Source organism: Oryctolagus cuniculus, chromosome 5 (assembly GCF_964237555.1).
Source record: "Oryctolagus cuniculus chromosome 5, mOryCun1.1, whole genome shotgun sequence".
In the NCBI taxonomy this organism is placed as follows: Eukaryota; Metazoa; Chordata; class Mammalia; order Lagomorpha; family Leporidae; genus Oryctolagus; species Oryctolagus cuniculus.
Genome location: NC_091436.1, coordinates 151,827,732 through 151,850,378, shown reverse-complemented (window position 1 = coordinate 151,850,378; position 22,647 = coordinate 151,827,732). Strand labels below are relative to the sequence as shown.

Genomic DNA, 22,647 nt, shown 5'->3' with positions numbered 1-22,647 from the left:
TGGCTTAACGCCTGCCAGCTCTGCGTTCAGGTGCGCCGTCTCAGTGGGCTGTGTGTGCGTGCCTGCAGGCTTCCCTGGTGTAGTCCTGATTTCAAATGGCATCTACCCTCTCTCTGCCTGGTCCCGGGTCCCGGGTTTTGCTTTGCAGGGAGGTTGGTTTCGGTCAGCTGCCTTTCTGCCCTTCCACTTGGACTTCAGGTGACCACCAGCAACTGCTGGCTCCCTGGGTTCTCATCTGGACTTGCGCTATGCTCTTGCAGGTTCTAAACCCATAGATTGCTGCTGTCCATTCTGCCCACACCATCTCCACCCCTCCTTCGCCCCCCATCCCCCCCCGCCCCCAAAATTGCGGCTGGCTCGGCTATCCCCGTCTCCAGTTTTCTGAGCTCTTTGGGTACAGGCCATCACTCACCGCACCGATTCAAGCCGGTTCCTCTCTTCCTGTGGGCTCCCTGGGTGGTTTTCTCATCTAATCTCCATGGAGCGTATACCTCCTACGCTTCTCCTCCCTGTTTCTCCCTAGCCCTGCGAAGCATGGTGCTCCCTGATTCGCCATTTTCCAATTAGTATCCTTAGTCTTATCGAGTTTATGCACAACAACGCTGAGAAAGACTGGGGAAAAGCCGTATCTTGCAATTTCTCAGGAAGAGGGCAGACCTGACCCGTACTCTTAACAGCTGGAGCCAGAACTGGCCACCAACCATTCATTCACTTAACCGTACTGTTAGTATTGTCCATAAATATTTTTTAGTGAAATATACAAATAATAAGGTACCATGTGAGTCGTTAGGTGCCAGGATGTGGTTCAAGCCCTGTGACCAGCAAAGACAAAGAGAGCCCTGCTCTCTCTTAGGGCAGGTGCCCAGCTCGTGCTGGGCCCTGCACAACTGATGGTGGATACTGCTGAAGATTGGGGAGGAAAAGAACCAGGACCCTAATCCAGGCACAACAAAGTCTCCCTGGACTGGTGATGGTTCAGCTGGAATATTTAAGGGTGAGCCAAGGTTAGGTTCTCAAAAGAAGGTAGTGCCAGGAGAGGCCCTAGGGATACTGATCTTAGAGCTTCCCATCTTCACCATCGACAGAAATTGTGCAAATAGGGTTCAGTCAGCCCTTATTAATTGATTTGAAATGGGTAAGCGCTGTTCTTGTTCTGGTTTTTTTTTTAAAGATTTGTCTTATTTGAAATGCAGAGTTAGAGAGGGAGAGACAGAGATCTTCCATCTGCTGGTTCACTTTGCAAGCCACTGCCACAGCCAGGGCTGGGCCAAACTGAAGCCAGGAGCTTCTTCAGGTGTCCCACATGGGTGCAAGGGCCTAAGCACTTGAGCCATCTTCTGCTGCTTTCCCAGGTATATTAGCAAGGAGCCAGATCAGCACTGGAGCAGCCAGGACTGGAACCGGCACCCATATGGGAATGCCAGCATTGAAGCTGGTGGCTTTACCAGCCACGCCACAACGCCAGCCCCTCGTTCTGTTTTTAAACTGAACAGAACATGCCAATAGCCTGCCCCCGCTAGTTCCTGCACAGGGCCTTGCGTTCCCTTCTATCACCCACTTCTGGATCAGTGTGAGGTCTGACTGGCTGCCCGAGGTATCTGCTGTGCAGGCTGGTTAGAATATCTGAATGTGAGAATGTCTGCCATATAAATGATACCAGAATATCTTTAAAGATAATTCAGTATGCCTGTACCAGTGGCCCTGACCTCCACCCTAGCCGTGGACTTGTTGTGTGTAATGTTGCAGTCCCTAATGCTTTAGTAATCTGGAAGGAATTTGAGCCTTTTTTTCCCTACCCCATGCCGTGGAACGTTGAGGCTATAGAAGACGAAGATAGATTATCAGATAGAGTAGATTAGACAGCTTAGGTGGATTAGATAGGTAATCTTTTAAACCTTGGAAATATATTTACTAAAAGATTTTGTGGAGTCAGTTTTTCTATAGTTTTTTGTGATACTGCTCCTTTAACCTTCAGATGTGAAAGTTTTATGATCTTGGGGCTGGCGCCAGCATCTCCTGTTGGAGCACCGATTTGAGTCCTGTCTGCTCTTGCTTCCAGCCTAGCTCCCTGCTATTGCTCCTGGAGAAACAGTGGAGGATGGCCCCAGTGCTCGGGGCCTTGTCATCCCCCTGGGAGATCTGGAGGGAATTCCAGGATCCTGGCCCAGCCCTGGCCATTGTGGCCATTTAGGAGTAAACCAGCAGTTGGAAAATCTGCCTCTCCCTCTCTGTGTCTCACTCAAATAAATAAATTTTAAAAAGGGATTTTTTTAATGGCCCTTTAACCTGTGACAAGCTTGACACTATTTTTGAATTTAATTATTCAAGGGATTAGTTATTGGCCCAGTCTTAACCATCTTCTTCCTCTCTTTCTCCAACAGCTCAAAAGCTGTGAAAAACGATTTCCATAGGAATTTGACTCAATCCACAACTAAAGATATTAGAAGGAACATCAACTATACTGAACGAGGAGTGTTCTTTAGCGTAGACTCCTGGACTCCGGTGAGAATTTTCTGCTTGGAGCAGAGGGAGGACACCTCGTTTCTTGTGACATCCTGTTTTGCAGTGACCCTGTGTATTCAGTTGCTCATGGAAAGTCGCCTGTGCCTGTGCCAGGCCAGCAAGTACCCTGGCCTCCTGTTGTGGCTTATTTCAGAGTCGCCCTGAGTCTTGAGTCCAGACCTCATTGCCTCTGGCGGGTCTGTTGGAGCCCTGGGTGGCTCTGGGCACTGAGCCAGCCCTACTTTGGCCTTACCTCAAGTAGTGTCAGCACCATTGAAGGTTCGCTGTACACAGCCCCGGGCGGAGGGATGCCACTGCAAGCAAAATTCATCCCTGGGCTCATCTGGAGTGAAGACAGTGCACTGGGGGATGTAAAGCGAAAGAGAAATGGACCCCAACCTTTAGAACACTTAAGTAGGGGATGACAAATACAGAAATAACCATTGTGTGGGTAGAGTATAATAAATACGATGGTGGGCTGGTGGAATGGATAAGGAGAGAAATTTTTGCCTTGGAGACAATCAGAGTGGGCTTTGTGAAAGAGGTGGTGTTTGAGTTTGACCAAGAGCAGTAGTTAGCGTTTGATCAGTGAGGGAATGCATTTCTGGTAGTGAGTTGGGAAAGTTTCAGGATGTTTGAGTAGTTTCGTTTGGAACACAAGACCGGGGATCTAAGAACGGCTTGGGAAGGGTAAATGGGCACTGCGTTAGGTCAGGCTCTTAAAATCAGAAGGGTTCAGACCACACAGTGGTGACATCTGTAAGGGTGGACAAGAGTCTACACAGGACCAGCTGCAGGGGCCCCGCACTTGGTTTAATGCTCTGTCATCACTGGCTTAAAATTCTTACCATCGGAGCAGAGGGCTCTTTATTTATGTCTTGTACTGGGATCCCCAAATTACGTTGCTGGTCCTTGACCTGGAAACCTCCATCAAAGCACCTGTTGGTGTCTTACTGTATTTAGATTTGTCTCCTTTATGAAAAATTGAGTTCTGTAAGGAGGGAGCTCCTATTCTCGATGCCTGTCTTGGTATCTGGGTCAATGAGCGAGCTAGAATTAAGCTCTGGGGTGTACAATCTCTTTGCAGCCTGCCTGTAGGAGTAGTAGGGGAGGAGCAATGGTCTCGGGTCCTGCACTACCCCCTGGCCTGGGCTCACCCAGCCACCTCGTGGCTCTGAGCTGATCTGCCCTGCTTTGGGGCAGGCCTGGGAAGTTGTATGGTCTTGGGTCACCCTTGGGTAGACGTAGAGCTGCATCCCTGAGACTTGGGTGGATTCAGTGCTGCCAGCCTGCTTAGGGTCACTCCAGCCTGCACGTGTGTCTCTGCAGTAAGCATGTTAAGGACATTGAGTATCCTGGGGGAAGGGGGAGATGGGGGAGGACTGGTTGTCACCCACATTCTTCAATGTACAGCTCCCAACACCCTGCAGATGATCTCTCATGCCCACCTGGCTTTTGGAGGCTTGGGCTTGAAGCAGCTTGGTGTGGTTTGGAGGTTTTTTTTTTCTTTTTCTTTTTATAGGCAGAATGGACAGTGAGAGACAGAGAGAAAGGTCTTCCTTTTCCATTGGTTCACCCCTCAATGGCCACTGCGGCCAGCGTACTGCACTGATCTGAAGCCAGGAGCCAGGTGCCTCTCCTGGTCTCCCATGCGGGTGCAGGGCCCAAGTACTTGGGCCATCCTCCACTGCACTCCTGGACCACAGCAGAGAGCTGGCCTGGAAGAGGAGCAACCGGGACAGAATCCGGTGCCCCAACCGGGACTAGAACCCCAGGTGTTGGCACTGCAGGCGGAGGATTAGCCTAGTGAGCCACGGCACTGGCTGGAGGGTATTTTTAACAACCTAGTGTTTTCTAGCTCATTTGTTTGGAAAATAAAAGGTTTATATACACAAGTACAATGATTGTCATAAATTGAACGAACAGCATTGTCTTTTCTAAAAGTTCAGTCTGTACAAATAGTTTTGCTTGATTAGGTTCTGCAAATCGGTAACCTAAGAGGTTTGAAGTAAGACCCAGCTAACTCTCTAAAGCAGTTTTAAAAAAGATTTTGAAAAGTCACCAGAAAACACCCCAACATGGAGTTAAGGGAAAGGTTTCTCACTGGGTGGGGGAAACCGGACAGGCCAGAGGGAGAGGGCGCGAGAGCACGCCCTGTTAGTCTTGCAGGGGATAGGGAAGTAGAAGCAGCGAATCCTGTTGGGGTGGGGCTGGAGCTGACACTTGTGGTTGGACCATTTGGTCACCTGACTCCTAGCCAGCCAGGCTGGGCTAGGACTGAAGCTTACGGTACAAGGTGGTAGCAGGGGCTAGAGCCTAAGATGGCGCCACAGGTAAGAAGCACCATTATTGTGTTTGAAAGAGTTACAGCGAGACAGGGAGAGACAAGAAGAGATATCTTCCATCTGTTGGTTCACATTCCAATTGGCCATATCAACCAGAGCTGGGCTAGGCTGAAATCTGAAGCCAGCAGTTTCATGCTGGTCTCCCATGTGGGTGCAGGGGCCCAAGCACTTGGGCCATCTGCTGCTGCTTTTCCCAGACACATTAGCAGAGAGCTGGATCAGAAATGGAGCAGCCAGGACTGGAACCAGCACCTATATGGGATGCTGGCGCCACAGGCAGCAGCTTTACCAGATCTGCCACGGTGCTGGCCCCTACTGAGCCATTCTTGACTCCCTGGGCTGCATCCCTCTTGATGGTGCTGAATGGCCTTTTGATGTGCTGTTGAATTCTGCTTGGGGATTTTTACATCTCTGTTCATCAGGGATAATGGCCTGTGGTTTTCCTTGTTGTAATGAATCTCCTTTTTCAGGATTCCTTATCATTCGCGTACCAAGCTTTGGAGGAGAGAATTCGGACCATGTTGACGGGCAGCTCTGGGGAGCCGCTGAAACACATCACCAGCCCCTCAGCATCTTACTACCTGTCATCGCCCTATGCGAGGCTGGGTTGGTATGTGTGCGTGTATCTCACTTGTTGCTGTGTCTGTGTGTTACTCTCATTCAGTCATTCAGCATATTTATTTGTTTGAAAGTCAGAGTTACAGATAGAAGGAGAGGCACACAGAGAGAGAGGCTTCCATCCGCTGGTTCACTCCCCCAGTTAGCTGCAAAAGCCAGATCTGAGCTGATCCAAGGCCAGGAGCTTCCTCCAGGTCTCCCATGTGGGTGCAGGGGCCCAAAGACTTGGGCCATCTTCTACTGCTTTCCCAGGCCATAGCAGAGAGCTGGATTGGAAGTGGAGCAGCCAGGACTTGAACCAGTGCCCATATGGGATGCTGGCACTGCAGGTGGCAGCTTTACCGGCTGCGCCACAGTGCTGGCCCCTCATTTAGCATATTTTAAACAGTGTCTGTCAGCACCCGATTTCCCAGTCAGTTCACCATCAACAGAAGCATTAGTGGACAAGTTATTATACGGTGAAAGGATCTCCTTAAAGTTAGTCAAATATGCTTCACATGCAAGATTTCACTTTGACGGCAGGAAAGCCTTAGAGTATTTGTAAAGCTCAGACATACTTGGAACTCTATTGCCACAGTGTTTTTTTTTTTTTTTTGCAGTCTAATGACCTTAGAAAAATTTAATCAGATAGTTACTTTAGTGGTTTGGATATTGTAACTTGACATGGTAAAAGCCATGGTACCCCAGGATAACCTTACAAACAGAAAGTTAGAGCCCAACAATGTGCAAGTAACTGTTTTCGGGAGATTTTTGTTGAAATCAGGCTTCTTGAATCCCATTTCCTCCCAACAAACAGCTGACCGAATCTTTCCTTTTTAAGCCACTCATGCATTCAGCTCCAGCCCAGGCTGCGGGAGGCAAATGTTCCCTCCGCACCATTCACTCCCTTGGGACTGGCAGCTCCTCTTGACTGCCTTCCTGGGCTGGCAGCTGTACCAGGACAGCCGCCCAGGGCCTCTGCCACCCAGCGCCAAGCCTCGGGGGTGCAGAGAGCAGCTGCTGCTCTGTTGGGGGGTCTGCCCCACCTTCCCGGCACCCCAGCTTTCAGAAACTACACTTCCCTTTTGCTGTCTCCTGAATTTGTTCCTTGTGCGGCTGCATAAACTAGAATAAACAGATGCCTTTGGGCCTTGCCAGCCCCAGTAGTGGCATGTGAATCATGGACCGTGTTTACCCAGATTTGTAATGGGTAGGTCATGGGACCTCATTTAGGGGACACTCGCTAAACATATTGGACGCTTGACTTGGTCTAAAACAAGGCACCTCTGTGCTATGGTAAGAATAAACAGGGTATGTGACACGAGCGGAACTCTGATGGGTAGCAAATTGAAATGGGTTGAGCAGATCAGAAAGCAGCCCGTGCCCTTTCCTGGAGGCCTTGGCTGGGCGCAGTTGTCCTGTCTGTCCTGACGCACGGCCTGGGTTGTGCTTCGGCTGCACTGGGAGTCACACGGAGCACTTCATGCCCTGGGAGACCACTTCTCAGCTGCTCTTGTTCTGTGGCACAGGAATGCCTACGGGCCTTGATTCACCCGTTTTTGTTTTGTCTTCCCCCTCGGAGAGAGAGGCTGTGAATTGCACAAACAATACAGGCTCAGGGGGAGTAGTCAGCGGTGGTAAAGTGAGAGGAGTGAAGACTCTGGATTCTAGAAAGGAAAGAAGCAGGAAGTATAGCTCATAGTGCTCACTGGCTGGAATGGGTGCTCTCCTCTCCCCCAAGGACAATGGTCTCTGCTGACCTCAACCAGGATGGATATGGTGACCTCGTGGTGGGGGCCCCAGGCTACAGCCGCACTGGCCACATCCAGATTGGGCGTGTGTACCTCCTCTATGGCACCGACCTGGGCCTGCCCCCCATCGACCTGGACCTGGACAAGGAGGCCCACGTGATCCTGGAGGGCTCCCAGGTGAGAAAGCCTCTCGTATTCTCTCTGCTGGGGCTCAGAAAGCCCCTGCCCACGTGTCTTGGCAGATTTTCCAGGCTGAACGGGTGCCAGCAATAGGAACAGTCACAGTAGCTAACAGCTGGTGGCCCACATGGGTGTGCACTGTTCATTTGAAAAATCCTCATGTCATTGACTTCGTCCCACCACTAACTGCGTGTTCAGTCTGAGGCCTTCCATAAACAAGTGTGCTGCTGAGGACTGCGTCGAGTGGTCAGTTGGGTTGTGATTTCTAGATAATACAAAACCTCTTAATTCTTGCTTTGTAAACATCTTGGATTCACAGAAAACTTGTAAAGGAAGCACAAAGAGTTCTCTGTACCCATCACCAGGTTGTCCCTACATTAATATCTTAGATAATTATGGTATACTTGTCCAACATGGGGGAAAAATCGGTTTTTTCACTAGTAATGAAGCTGCAGACTTTGTGCAGATTTCATTCCTTTGTTTTAAGTGGCTATGCGTCACCAGGGAAATCCACAGTGACTGTACACACATTCCTCGTGGGACCGGAGCACTGATTCCTATTGGGAATATTAGGGTCCCAGAAGGCTTTCCAGACATCAGAAGCAATGGTCCTTAAGAATAGCAAGGAAGGGCTGGAGCATGGGGTTCTCGCGGCGACACTGGTCTGGCACTGCACGGTGTGAGTGTGAGCCATCCAGGAAGGAAGCCTGGACTGGGGTTCGATTCTGGTTCTTGTCCCACGCAAGCCACTTGTGTTTTTGCTGTGAAGTTAATGCTATAGCAGAGATAACATCTTTTCAAAACAAGTACAGTGGTGCGTGTTCTAGCGTAGGCTGTGGAAACGGGCAGTGGCCATCATTGTGGGGTCCCCCAGTCTCAGGGGCTGTCCCCTTTTCTAGAGAATTCCATGCACCCATTCCTCTTGCTTCGTGGTCTCCACAAAGCTGTTCATATCAAACCTTTGGGTGGATCTAATCCTCTGGAATCACTCAGATGGGAATATGAGAGGCAGCTGCTTCCTGAGGATGCTAACCTTGGGCAAGGAGGGAGGTGGCTCTGGGCCCTCCTCCTCCAGTGGCCTGGAAGATGTCCGGGTTCAGGTGTGGACAGGAGAGGCGCCCTTTGTTCCAGCCCTGGGCTGGTGTGAGCTCCCTCAAGGAGTGTCTGCTTGGGAATCCTGCACTCTGGGAGTGTCTGGCTGAGTGGCAGGAGGATGGCACAGCTGTAGTTTTGAAAGAACTCGTCCTTGGAGCAGGCCTGGCCGTGGGTCTCTACCCTGCCACAGTGTGCCTGGAGTCCCTGGGGCGATCAGGTCTTGTTTATCAAGTTCCTGTCTTGTGCAAGGGGCAGTGCTCGGAGATGCCACTGCACATGGGGTGGAGAGATTGGCCAAGAGGTCCCAGACGTGGGCACCGGGCGTGTGTGGTACGTGGCATGCATCACCCTGTGAGTCTGTCAGGAATGTCCCAGTAGAACTGCAGAACCTAGCGAATTACTTGGAGGCGTAGACTGATCCTGGACAGCGTGAGAAGAGAGAGCTGGAAAACCTACCCGGGGAGAAAACCATCCCTGCACAGAGCAAGTTTCCCGTCTGTAAACTGTGACAGTGGGGCAGCAAGCAGCTGCCCTAGTCCATGGGAAGTGGCCGGAGCAATGCCTCCCAGTGCACCCATGGGGTTGCTGGCCAGAGCGGGAGCCCCAAGGGCAGGCTTCTGAGTATCTGAAGTGGTACCTAGTGCAGCTGGGAGACTGAATTTGAAAGTTTATGTCGTGGTATTCCGTGATGGTCACTGGCAGCGGCCAGCATGGCCCTGGCACACCCTGAGTGCCCGTAGATGTTGCTGGGGCCCCACGGTGACTGTTTTGGATACTTTTGAAGATGAGTGTGGTGAGGTCCGTAGGGGTGGGTGTGCACAGGACCATATTCTCCCAACCTGGAACTCAAAAAGGACCGGCTCAGTGCTTCCTGGGCAGCCTGAGTACCTGGACACCCCTGGGGCAGGACCCCCAGCCGAGGCGTTGTGGGCTCCAGGCTGCTGTGGTCCTGGGTGATGGGCAGGCCCCTAGCCCTGTCCAGCCCAGGGAGTCTGGAGTGTTATTCCCAAGGCTGGGGCTCCCCCCCACCCCTGCCCTGCGAGATAACCTGTGTCTCTTCAGCCTGCAGGTCGGTTTGGCTCAGCCTTGGCCGTGTTAGACTTTAACAAGGACGGGGCGCTTGACCTGGCTGTGGGTGCACCCTCCGTGGGCTCTGAGCAGCTCACCTACAGAGTAAGGCTACGGGAAGTGGGAGTGGGGGGTGGGAGGGGAACTGACCAGTAGCATGGTGCATGTCCCCAGGCAGGTGAGGGGGACAGACTGGTGTATTTGAGATCAGAGGTACAACGGGCTGGGTGGGGAAGGCTTCGTGGGAGAGATGGGAACTCAGCCGGGCCTGGCAGTGGGCAGGGGTGAGTGAGGCTTCCTGCAGAGGCACTGCGTGTCCGCTGTGGCAGCTCCTGAGCGACACGAGAGGGAGGCAAACACGGAAGTGACGGGATTTTTAAAAACTTGACTTCAGCCCGCAGCAATGCGTAGGATGGGTGTCTGTCCCTCACTGTGCTAACTGCAGGGGAAGGGGATGGTTATTTCCCGGTCGGTCCTCTGTGCTTTGCCCTTAATTGGGGTTTCTGAGTCGCCTCCTGAGCCTGATGCTCTCCGATGATTCCCCTGTCTAGGGTGCAGTGTACGTCTATTTCGGTTCCAGACAAGGAAGGATGGCTTCCTCCGCTAACGTCACCATCTCTTGCCAGGTAGGTTTACTGCTTGGTCAGACACAGATCTTAGACCTTGCTGAGCAGGTGTTGAGGATGTAGGTAGGAGAAACCGCATCCCACAGGGGAGTGCTGCCTGCGTTTGAGCTCCAGCTCCTGACTCCAGCTTCCTGCCAACAAGGACCCTGGGAGGCAGCAGGTGATGGCTTAAGTCACCGGGTTCCTGCCACTCATGTGGGAGACTTGGATTGAGTTCCTGGCTTCTGCTTCTGCCCCAGCCAGTCACTGTGGGTGTCTGAGTAGTGAACCAGTGGGTGGGAGCTTTGTCTTTCTGTAGTTCTTCAATAAATAAACTTTAAACAATTCTTTAACGCAGAGCTAGGTGCGTCCCAGTAGCCTCTGGGGCTGGGTGACGCATGCTTTCCTGGCTTCCTCTAAAGGACGTCTACTGTAACTTGGGTTGGACACTCCTGGCTGCAGACATGAATGGAGATGGTGCCCCTGACCTTGTGATTGGCTCTCCTTTTGCACCTGCTGGAGGGAAGCAGAAGGGGATTGTGGCTGCGTTCTATTCTGGCCCCAGCCAGAGTGACAAAGGTAGTGCCTCGGGGCAGGGCGGGGTGGGGTGGGGGTGGAGGGATGGGTGGAAACTAGCTCTGCTCTGTGTCTGTGACAGCTCCTCTTGTGTGAGGCTTTGTCTCTCTTCCACGTTCTGTATCATTTCACCAAACTTGCCTAACCATCGCTTCCTCGCTCAGGTACTCTGACAAGTGACGTGGATAGAACCACAGGGTGCAAAAAGTGGCCCGATGCAGAGGGCACCGCTAGGTCATCTCAGAGTCCCTCAATGCACAAGAGAAGCACCTGGGACCTTAGGTGTGCCCCAGAGCAGGGTCATTGCAAACAGCATCCTCCACCCCACAGAAGCGAGCTCCAGAAATGTGTTCACTTCTGATGTTGGAGTCCTGGGAAGCCATGCAAGAGCCCAGCAGGAACCAACTCGTTACGTGTTTGCCTAAAAGAGGAGCCCTGTTGGCGCCGGCTGGCCTTCTCACTTAGAGCCAAGGGGCTGGCTGTCTTTCCTAGGGGACCTGGATGTGGAGGCTGCTGACTGGAAGGTGGCAGGGCAGGAGGACTTCGGCTGGTTTGGGTACTCCCTGCACGGTGCCAGGGTGGACAACAGAAGCTTGCTGCTGGTCGGGAGCCCCACCTGGAAGAACGCCAGCCGGTGGGTGCTGGTGTCGGGTGGGGACCAGCGAGGACGGGGCACAGAGGCTCGCTGTGGTGGGGCCCAGGGAGTGGGGGGTGTGGGGAAAGGGGTGAAGATGTCCTCGTCCTTCGAGGGGAGGTGACGGCTCTCGGGCAAGGTTGCAGGTCTGGTAAATCAGCGTATGCCTTTGCTCGGGTGGCCTTACAGGACCACAGAAATGTAAATGTTTATTATCTCACTGCTGTGGCAAGTCCAGTGTTAGGGTGTCCGCAGGGCTGGCTTCTCCTGAGGTCCCTGTCCTAGGCTTCGTCTTCTCCCTGTGTCCTTGCAGGGTCGTGTCCTATGTGTGTCCTGATTTCCCCTAGTGTGAGGGCTTCAGTCCTACTGAGTTAGGGCCCAGCCCAGGGACCTCATGTTAACCTGATCGCCTTCCCTGATAGGCTCGCATCCAGAGGACCTGGGGTTCAGCCTGCAACGCAGGGATCTGGGGCGGGGGGCACAAGTCAGCCCCATCTGCATTTGCTGTTGGGAGGCGGGCAGATGGGTGTGGCCTCGCTGCTGGGGTTTTCCCTCCATAGACCCCACAGGGCCAGAGCCACGATCCTGGGATGGACAGCGTGGGTGAGGGAAGGGAGTGTATCTGATTTTTCCCTCCAGCCTGGATGTCTGGCCAGCTCGGTCCCCTGTGCTTCCTTCTATGTCAAGGTTCTTGGTCCACAGCCATGACGAGAATAAGAACCTGGGCCGAGTGTACGGCTACTTCCCACCCAGCTACCAAAGTGAATTTACCATTTCTGGAGATAAGGTACGGCGGCCCCTCGGTCCCCGCCAAGAGCAGACGCCCCAGAGAACAGTTCTCAGGTGTAAGGTGCTGATCTGCCACGTTTCACAGGCAATGGGGAAACTGGGCACTGCACTGTCGAGTGGCCACGTGCTGATAAACGAGACCTTGACCCAGGTGCTGCTGGTCGGGGCCCCAACTCACGGTAGGTCATCTGCCTGTACGCTATACTTCCTTTCGGTCATATGGGACAATGTATGAGACCTGGAGCCAGACAGAGCTGGGCTGAAATATTCCCATGTTTCCTTAATGGCAAATCGAATAACTTAAGTCGTCATCTGCCAAACACAGATGATAGTGCCCATGTCGGGAAACTTGTTGAAAATGACTCAAAAGGAACTCGGCCTCTATCCCTTTGGGCTTGGAGCTACAGTAGACTTTCATAAGTTGGTTCACCAGGAATAGGTCTGCTCTAAGCACACACCTTACTAAACCATTATTATATTTATTTTATGGCAACAGAGTTTCAAAAAAAAGACATCAAAAACCAACTGCTTTCTAGATTTTAAAAGTGAATTATGCAAGAAAGATAAAATCCCTTTCCAAGATGTTTAAAAACCTAAGTTCATACATAATTTATATACAAAGTCTTTCATGCATTAAGTTAAAAGAAATAACAGTGCCATTTCGGTTTAACCCAGCTATCCCCCATGATAACCTCTTACAAAATACAAGAGGGCACAACCAGGTTATTGCCATTAATGTGTCCACCAGTCCTGTTCACATTTCACCATTTGTAATTGAATTTCACTCAAATAATTGAGGGGGCCCAGGACTCTCATTAAATACTTCTTTAAGATCTATTTTATTATTTATATGAAAGAGTTACAGAGAGGAGAGGGAGAGAGAGAGAGGTCTTCCATCCACTGGTTCATTCCCCAGTTGGCTGCAATGGCTGGAGCTGCGCTGATCTGAAGCTGGGAGCCAGGAGCTTCCTCTGGGTCTCCCACGCGGGTGCAGGGGACCAAGGACTTGGGCCATCTTTCACTGCCTTTTCAGGCCACAGCACAGAGCGGGATTGGAAGTGGAGTAGCCGGAACTCGAACCAGCACTCATATGGGATGCTGGCACTGCAGGCAATGGTTTTACCCGCTACGCCACAGCACCGGCCCCTAAATACTTATTTTTTGAAAAAAATTGTTTTAAAGAGTTAGAGGGACAGAGATCTACAAGAGTTCTTCCTTCTGCTGGTTCACCCCCCAGATGACCTCAACAGCCGGAGCTGAGCCGACGCAGGAGCCAGGAGCTTCTTCCTATGTAGATGCAGGGGCTCAAGGACTTGGGCCATCTTCTACTGCTTTCCCAGTCCAGAGCAGAGAGCTGGATCAGAAGTAGAGCAGCCAGGACTTGAACCTGCGCCCATAAGGGATGCCGGCACTGCTGCCAGCACCAGCAGGGCAGCCCCTGGTTTCTGGGTTTTATCACACATTCCTGAACACCCACTGTTGCCAACATTGGATACTTGAGGCCGGCACCATGGCTCACTAGGCTAATCCTCCGCCTGTGGCGCCAGCACTCTGGGTTCTAGTCCCGGTTGGGGTGCCGGTTCTGTCCCAGTTGCTCCTCTTCCAGTCCAGCTCTCTGCTGTGGCCCAGGAGTGCAGTGGAGGATGGCCCAAGTGCTTGGGCCCTGCACCCACATGGGAGACCAGGAGGAAGCGCCTGGCTCCTGGCTTCGGATCGGCACAGTGTGCCGGCCATGGCAGCCATTTGGGGGTGAACCAATGGAAGGAAGACCTTTGTCTCTCTCTCTCACTAATTCTGCCTGTCCAAAAAAAAAAAAAAAAAAAAAAGGTTGGACACTTCTGAGAGCGTCATGGGGCTCTGCCATTGAAACAGTAGCTCCCTCAGCCTAGCAACCCATGCCATGTCCCGCAGGTATCACTGCGTTACCTGTGCAGATCCGAAATGGCTCCAGCCTCCTTGTGAGTTCGCAGAGCACATCAGTGTGCAGTGTGGGGACTGCTGTGGGAGTGTGCTGAGGATGTTGGTGACTTTATCTACTTCCAGGGGGACCCCCGAGGGCGCTGGTGTGGGTCTGAAGACACGGGGAGCTAGCTCAGACAGGCTCATCCCTGTCACCTGGCTTTGTCTCAGCAGAACACTGGGTTCAACTAGCCACTGAATACACAAACAGTTTTAAATATTGTGTGGGGATCTTAAGGTGCTGAATAATAACTACAAATACATTCAGGTGGCCAGCGCCGCAGCTCACTTGGCTAATCCTCCGTCTGTAGTGCCGGCCGGCACCCCGGGTTCTAGTCCCGGTTGCTCCTCTTCCAGTCCAGCTCTCTGCTGTGGCCCAGGAAGGCAGGGGAGGATGGCCCAAGTGCTTGGGCCCTGCACCCGCATGGGAGACCAGGAGAAGCACCTGGCTTCTCCATCTCTTTGTCTCTAGCAGTGGTCAGCTTGCCTTGATTCTTTTGTGCTGACGAAGCAGAGTTACAGTTCAGAGAGATGGTCGTAGGAATTAAGGCAAAGTTTATTAAAGGACTCTCCAAGGGAGGGGGGCCAGTTGAGAGGGATGTGGCCCTCTGTTCCCCTGGTTTCAGGCTTTGTCCCGGAAGTGCGAGGGGTGTTGACTGGCTACATGGCTGTGATGCTCGTGGCTGTCATTTCTGATTGACACCTGAGAATTGCTGACCTAGGGTTCTGTCTGCATGTGGCTTCCCAGCATGCATTAGGAATACCCACGGTGGGGCAAGGGTGACGGGAAGACAAAACTGCCGTGCTCATTACAGTATAATGATTGTATAATGAAGCGGTGTCACTGTGCATGTGTCACCATCTAGACTTCTCTGGTTTGACTGCATTCCCATCTCTGTAAAGTGGGTCAGTGAGGGTGGGTCCTGGCGGTGACAGCAGGAGGAGGGTCTGGTGGCCCCTCCCCAATCACTCGTGTCTAATCAGCTGACATTTTGAATAATAGCTAAAAGTTTAGAAATGGCCTAGATGTGGAAAGAAGCAGATTATACAATGTTATTCTCTGAAAAGATCTCCGTTTTGGTCATGATGTACATGGTTGTCTATCTCGCTGTCCAGAGGGAAATACATGCAAATATCTCTCTGCTTAGAGCACTCCCCATGCCTCTAACAAGGATCATGTGTAAAAGGTGCATTTAGTTCCGACTGCTGCACTGGGACCTGGAAGGCCATGCGGCGAGTGGACGTTTGCTGTTTTACTGAGTCCTAGGCATGACCTCTCGTGATAGCGAGGTGACCTGCTTTCCTGCAGCTGGGGGAATAGGGCCAGTTGGGGAAGATGCGTCTGGGTTTTGCAATAGCTGTGTATTTTCTGCTGCCACTGGAAGAAAAGTCAGACTTTAGAAACAATGAAAAACCCCTGCTCGTGGGTTTACACAGCCCCTGGCCCCCAACTCCAAGAAACCCCTAGTGGTTAGTATTTGCACAGAAATGCAGAACTAGCTTGAGGTCTAAAAATAATGGCCCCAGCTGGGAAGCACAGCGGGTGTGGAAGAGATTCTAGGTTGCAGTGGCAGCCTGGGCTATGGGACTTCAAAGCCTCACTTTGAAACACCTTTTAAACGCCAGAGATCTTCTGAGCTACTGTTATTACTCAAAAGAGACACAGGAATGCTAAGCCACTGCCTTGGCTTTGTTTCTCGAAGTAGGTGCTTAAGATTTTATTGCCAGCACTGTCCATATTTACAGGGTGCGATGTGATGGTGTGCACTGTGTCACGGGCATCCTTGTCACCTTGTCTGTTTATCATTGCGTTGTGGTCAGAGCACTGCAGCTGCTGTGGAATACAGCACATTGTTGGCTGGAATACAGTTGTTGGTCGCTGGTGTCAGCCTGCTGTGCGGTTACAACACCCACACTTGTGCCTCCTGCCTATGCTTTGCACCCATCAGAACGTTTGCTTCTGAACAGCCGAGTGGGCCGGATGAGAGAACGTGGTCCAAGTTTTCTCATTCTTGCCCTGAAGGCCAGACCTCGGGCTTTCTCCAGGGTCCTCTGTGGGCAGCGGCACCCGTGCCCAGGTGCGTCCTGCAGTACACAGTTTCCAGTCACACCAGGGAGCTCAAGTTCCTTGCAGGAAGCACGAAAGGGAGAGAATGATGATTTTTCTCTTGTTTCAGCTTTTTTGAATACTCTGGGTTTTCCTCCTGAACTGTAGCTACTGCACTCTCTTAGCACACATATTGTGCTCAATCCACTCTTCACTGTATGTCAGAAAGCCCAGGATCGGGCTGTGTAAACTCCTGTTTTTTTCCTTTCTTTTATTTCTCCATTCCCTTTCCTCCCCTCACCTCCAATCCTTTTTTCTTTTTTTTTTTTAAAAGATTTGAAAGGCAGAGTGACACACACACACAGACAGAGATATCTTTTATCTACTGTTTCATTCCCTAAATGACCACAACAGCCAAGTCTGGGCCAGCCAGGCTGAAGCCAGGAGCTTGGAACTCCATCCTGGCCTCCCACATGGGTGGCACAGGCTGAAGCACTTGGGCCATTTATTTTAAAAGATGTATTTATTTACTTGAAAGGCAGATAAAGAGAGCAGAAGCAGAGACAGACAAAGAGGTCTTCCACCTACTGATTCACTCGCCAGATGGCTGCAACGGCCAGAGCTGTGCCAATCCGAAGCCAGGAGCCGCTTCCAGGCCTACACAGGTGCAGGGGCCTACTTGGGCCGTCTTCTATGGCTTTCCCAGGCCGTAGTGGAGAGCTGGATCAGAAGTGGAGCAGCTGGGACTCAAACCGGCGCCCATATGGGATGTTGGCACTGCAGGCGGCAGCTTTACCTGCTATGCCACAGCGCCGAGTTGTGCCATTTTCTGCTGCCTTCCCAGGTGCATTAGCAGGGAGCTGGATCAGAATCAGAGCAGTTGGGACTGGTACCAGAGCTCTGATAGGAGATGCCAGTGTTAGAAGTGGTGGCTCCACCTGCTTTACAACACTGGCCTGTTTCTGACTGCCAGCACCGACTCTGCTTTGGGTCCCTTGATTCTCCTAGTGGACACCTCAAAGGCACAAGTGAAAGCTGCCTCAGTTTACGCACAGCACTAAGTAGATGCGGATGTGAGCCCGTTCCCTCACCACCCAGTGCACCTCAGAAAGCCTTTTGGAGGGCCTCCAACCTCCATATGGTGTTTGGTTCTGATTTCATGTCTGAAATCAAAGCTGCATCCTAATTGAGCCGACAAGCAAAATCCTACTGTTGTTCTGAATTTACGGAAAATTCATTCATTCAAAAACATGTCTGAGTACTTGAGTAGAATTCAGCAAAGGGCTGGGTAGAAAAACGAAGGCGGGGCTCGTGGCTATGAACGGACGGTGTGATGTAAGACACGGTGAACAGGGACCAGGGCTGTCCCTGGTGAGCAGCACTGACTAGACCAGGAGCTACCTGCAGAGGGTGTGAGCAGGGGAAAGGCAAAGGGTGCGGAGCGTGTTGCCAGTTCCAGGCAGAGAGCACTGTGGCCCACGGAACGGGCTGTGGTTTCAGTTCAGCACAGTTGAAGTGTGGATGAAAAGGGGAAGTGGCCTGAAGTAGGAGCCAGGTCACGTAAGGCCCTACCGAGAGCTGGGGCCTCTTCCGAAGTCCAGTGACATCTGGATTTGTCAGGAGAGCGACAAAGGCAGTTTGTGATGGCTACCAACCAACAGAAGGGTGTGTGGAAATGCAGCAGAGGATGAGTGGGGGGATGAACACCTGTTGGATGGGAAGTCGCTGCGCTTCTGGCGTTTCCATCTCGGTGCCCAAGGTAGCTGTGCTTTGCTAAGGGCCAGAGTTCACTGGGGGTCCTGAGTTGTGGTGCATGAGCCAAAGCAAGGATGGGAGTGGGGGCTCCGAGTCTCACTGTCATTCTGGTGATGCCAGGAGGGACTGTGGTTTGTTGCAGATGACGTGTCCAAGATGGCATTCCTGACCATGACCTTGCACCAGGGCGGGACCACTCGGATGTACAAGCTGGTGCCCGATGCACAGCCTTCTCTGCTCAGCTCCTTCAGTGGGGACCGGCGCTTCTCTCGGTTTGGTGGAGTTCTGCACTTGAGTGACCTGGATAATGATGGCTTAGGTAAGACAGGAACCTTGCTTTTTGCCAAGAGTGGAGTCCCTTGCTCAATGGACCAGTCCCCTCGCTGGACACACCAGGCCCTACCCTTCTAATTGACGGCCAGCGGCCCAAGGGCCTGAGATAGATTCTGAGTCAGATAGGCCCAGGGCCAGATAGACGAGAATGAGCTGCACTCTCTGAAGAGTTGCTGTGTTAATTGTTATGAACAACAAACAAGGAAATGAGCACCTCTGACTTGGTCAGAGTGAAGTCTGAGCTAATTGCTGGCGGGTGGGTTAGGATCAAGGAAAGGGTGCCTGTGAGGAATCGGCCACTTCCTTCCCCCAGCTTTTCCTGTTTACAGATGAAATCATCATGGCAGCCCCGCTGAGGATAACAGACATGACCTCGGGCCTACTCGGCGGGGAAGATGGCCGGGTGTACATATACAATGGCAAACGGACCACCGTGGGTGACATGACAGGCAAATGCAAATCGTGGTTCACACCATGCCCAGAGGAAAAGGTACAGTGCTCCCTGCACTTTCTGTCACGTTGGGAAAAGATGGCCGTTTGCTGGTACCTGGCTAACTCGGGTCCCCTATAACTCAAAACTCGGAGGTCCTGGGGTCAGGACACAATCACTTGCCCATAGTTTAGTGGCCTCACCTGCCTGCAGTGGCCTGTGCTCCTGCAGCTGATGGGCTAATTGGGAATCGCTTTGCTGCTGCTTGGTTAGACACCTACGCAGAAGAAAACAGGCCAGGCCAGGGCGCTCTTCAGTTTCTTGTTCATTGCTTATTCCTTTTCTCGAGTTTCCTTAAGTTGCCTTTCTTGTACCTAAAACATTTTGGTCCTTATTTTGTAAGTTTTAAAAATCACAAAAGTAATGAAGGTTTACTTGTGAAAATTTTAGGAAGTACAACTTCCTAAACTAAAAATCGCCTGCTAAGAATTCCACTTTGCAATGCTATTGCCTATTAACCTTTGGAGTGTGTCCTAGTAATTTTTTTAAAGATTTGTTTATTTGAAAGAGTTACGCAGAGAAAGAGATGTCTCCCATCCCGATGGTTCACTCCCCAATTGGCTGAAACAGCCAGAGCTGCGCCAATCTGAAAGCCAGGGGCCAGGAGCTTCTTCTGGGTCTCCCACGCAGGTGCAGGGGCCCAAGGACTTGGGTCATCTTCTGCTTTCCCAGGCCACAGCAGAGAGCTGGATTGGAAGTGGAGCAGCCAGGTCTTGAACTGGTGCCCAAATGGGATACCGGCACTTCAGGCCAGGGCATTAACCCGCTGTGCCATGGTGCCAGCCCCAATATTCTTCCTATGAATCTAATTGCTCCTACTTTTTGTGCATTCACTATGGGTATGCTAAGCACTGTCTATAATTTAGTCCACATCAAAGCCGTGAAGTGAGTGTTTTGCCCATTTACAGAAAGCTAAGACTGCAGAGGAAGGTTTGGAAATGGCAGTACAGGGATTTGAACAAAGATTCATTCTAAATCTGTTACCTATTACACTTTGTGTGAATTTGTGCATGTTTCACATACAATTTTGCAAACTGACTGAGAGCTCTTCCATCTGATGGTCCATTCCCCAGATGACTGCAGTGGCCAGGACTGGGCCAATTCAGAGCCAGGAGCTTCTTCCAGGTCTCCCATGTGTTTGGGGGGGCCCAAGCATCTGGGCCATCCTCCACTGCTTTTCCCAGGCCACTAGCAGGGAACTGGATCAGAGTGGAGCAGACAGGTCTTGAAGACGTGTCATATGGGATGCTGGTGTTGCAGACAGTGGCTTTACTCACAATGCCAGCGCCTGTAAATTGGTTTCTTACCTAATGACACATAAAGAGCATTTTCGTTATCTGGCATTCTCATGCCATATAGTATTTACTGGCTGTCTGGTGTTTTACCTACAGCTAAACTACAGTTGATTTGGTCCTTTCCAATTTTCACTGCTACAAAGATGTTTATATGTGAATTTTTGTAACAGTTATGGTTTTTCTGAGCTCTATTCCTATAAGTAGAATTTCTGGGGTCAAAGGCATGCAGATCTGTATGGCTAATCCAGAAGAAAGGTGGAGTGTAGCAGTATAATCAAAATTAATCAAACGCCACAGGAACGGTAGGAACACTGTTACTAGTTGTGATCCATTTGTTCTTTCTTTCAGGCCCAGTATGTACTGATAGCTCCTGAAGTAAGTATCTCCTGCAGGGCAGAAGACGGGAAAACTGGCATCAGGTTTTATCTTAAACTGATAGTGAACTTTTCAGGACAGCCACATTCTAACAGAGGCCTATGTTTCACAGGCAAGTTCAAGGTTCGGGAGCTCCCTGGTCACTGTGAGGTCAAGGGCAAAGGTGAGCACAGGAGGGCATTTCTTTGTTTATATTTGTTCTTGATTTGTCTAATTCTGCTTGTTTTTATGGTCAGATCAGAATAATTTGTGACATGAAACTTACATGACGTTTAAATTCCAGTGTGTGTACATAGTTTCACTGTACAAGGCCACATCCACTTGCCTGTGCAGTGTGTGTGTGGCTGCCCCAGAGCCCGTGGCATGTTGGCTGAGGCTTCAGAGAACACTTGCTGGCCCCTGCCCTGTAGGACAGGCACTGCCACTGTTCTGCTGTTCTCCTCCTGATTTTCAGTGTTTTAACTCTAGAGATGGATACACGCATTCTAGTCGGTAGTTTGTTTTTACCTATTTTGTGTCTTCCCAGACAAGAATGTGCAGAGCTATCTACATCTAATGGCTGCATGGGAATTTACTGTATGGATACAATGTTTACTTGTTCCGTTCACATTCTTATAGGCTATTTTTTTTTTTTTTTACTATTGCAGACAATATTGTGGTGATCATTCATGTACCTGATCTTTATGCATAGCGCAAATGTCCGCACAAGAATCTTAGGAGTAGGATTGCTAGGTTACAGGGTGTAACACGCATTATATTTTGATAGATACAGAAGACTAGAGTTTTAGTTCAGAATATACATCTAAGCCACTGATTGCTTGACATCTCTCATAGCCTACCACAGTTTTCTACAAGAGCTTATGCAAAGTTCCTGCTCTTGAAAACAGGATTTGTGCATGTGTAGGGTTAAATGCTTAAGAGCACTTGGACCATAAAGTATTAACTGTAGCAAGAAGGCCCAGGGAAGACTACTAGACGTGCCTTGGGTAGGTGCTGTGTACCCTGGGCTCCTTACAAGAATTGTGGTGAAACTGCCCCCTAGTGGATAGCAGTTCAAGTTGGCCCATTTACACTAAGTCTGAAGTTCAGAGTTAGCCACTCAAAAAAAAAAAAAAAAAATTTCTTTAAGCTCATGGGAGGAGTCTCAAAAGGCCTGTTTACAAGGATACTTTAAATCAAACCTGTATTTAAACTTTTATTTTCCAAAAATTAAGATATAATCAAGCACATACACATATAAAACCACCATATTTACACAACTTGGAGACAGTAATGGTACAGATGATTTAGCAGTGGTGTACAGAAAGGACACTTAATTCATCTACTCAAGCCAGCAGGCTCACCTGCTGCACCACAGCACTGGCCCTGACACTGAGGTATTAAAAGGTAAACCAAGCAAAGAATCTGATACATGATAGAGGCTCAGTAATTTCCAGTTATTACAGATCTTATTACTGGATCACAGCTGTAGTGTTCAGAGTTAAATCAATGACAAGCCTTCCCAGCCTGCTCGGGCCCAAGCCCAAACAGTGTAAGCCGGTGTGATCACCCACACCTCACTTACCAGCCTGCATTCAGAGTAACTTCGCAGTTCCTGAATATCCAATCCACCCATGACGTATGAAGACCTTACTACATCTGAGGATGTTTAAAAACTTGCAGCAGGCTTTGGAGCAGTTCTGGAAGTCCTGAAATGTTCCCAGGAGCAGGGGCGAGGTGGAAACACATCTCCAATAGCCAGCCCTGGGGAGGTCCTTCTCCAGATAGGTGGTGTTTAAGATTTGAAAGAGTTACACAGAGAAGGAGAGGTAGAGAGGTCTTCGATCTGCTGGGTCACTCCCCAACTGGCCACAATGGCTGGAGCTATGCCGATCTGAAGCCAGGAACCAGGAGCTTCTTGTCTCCGACACAGGTGCAGGGGCCCAAGGACTTGGGTCATCTATTGCTTTCCCAGGCCATAGAGAGCTGGATTGGAAGTGGAGCAGCTGGGACTCGAACCAGCACTCACATGGCAGCTTTACCCGCTACGCTGCAGCACCAGCCCCTCCAGATAGGTTATGTTCCACCATCACCAAGGATCTAAGATAAGAAGGATCTGGTGTGCTTTCCCTTCCTGTGCAAGGGAAGGGACTGGCGTGCATGTCCTGAGCTGTGGTGTCGAGCAAAGGGAAAGAGGCGTTTAAGTCTGGGATCTGGCTGGTGTCTCACTCACCTAGTACTTCCAGAGCATTGTAGGACATGACATACGCCA

At 50.8% G+C, this 22,647-nt stretch overlaps 1 protein-coding gene across 5 annotated transcripts in view; it reads left to right on the top strand.

Annotated features, from left to right (window-relative positions):
* GPLD1 (glycosylphosphatidylinositol specific phospholipase D1) overlaps window positions 1-22,647 on the top strand; it is a 63,103-nt gene that overhangs the window by 38,876 nt on the left and 1,580 nt on the right. For 4 of the 5 annotated variants that reach the window (XM_008262504.4, XM_051855000.2, XM_008262505.4 and 1 more), the window contains exons 13-25: window positions 2,382-2,502; window positions 5,318-5,457; window positions 7,186-7,372; window positions 9,533-9,643; window positions 10,090-10,164; window positions 10,566-10,722; window positions 11,212-11,353; window positions 12,041-12,140; window positions 12,228-12,321; window positions 18,046-18,222; window positions 18,566-18,726; window positions 20,370-20,396; window positions 20,509-20,559. In XM_008262504.4, coding sequence (XP_008260726.2) covers window positions 2,382-2,502; window positions 5,318-5,457; window positions 7,186-7,372; window positions 9,533-9,643; window positions 10,090-10,164; window positions 10,566-10,722; window positions 11,212-11,353; window positions 12,041-12,140; window positions 12,228-12,321; window positions 18,046-18,222; window positions 18,566-18,726; window positions 20,370-20,396; window positions 20,509-20,559 — 1,543 coding nt within the window. Of the gene's footprint in view, window positions 1-2,381; window positions 2,503-5,317; window positions 5,458-7,185; window positions 7,373-9,532; window positions 9,644-10,089; window positions 10,165-10,565; window positions 10,723-11,211; window positions 11,354-12,040; window positions 12,141-12,227; window positions 12,322-18,045; window positions 18,223-18,549; window positions 18,727-20,369; window positions 20,397-20,508; window positions 20,560-22,647 lie in introns of those variants that run through there. The other variant, XM_008262506.4, reaches the window with a different exon arrangement.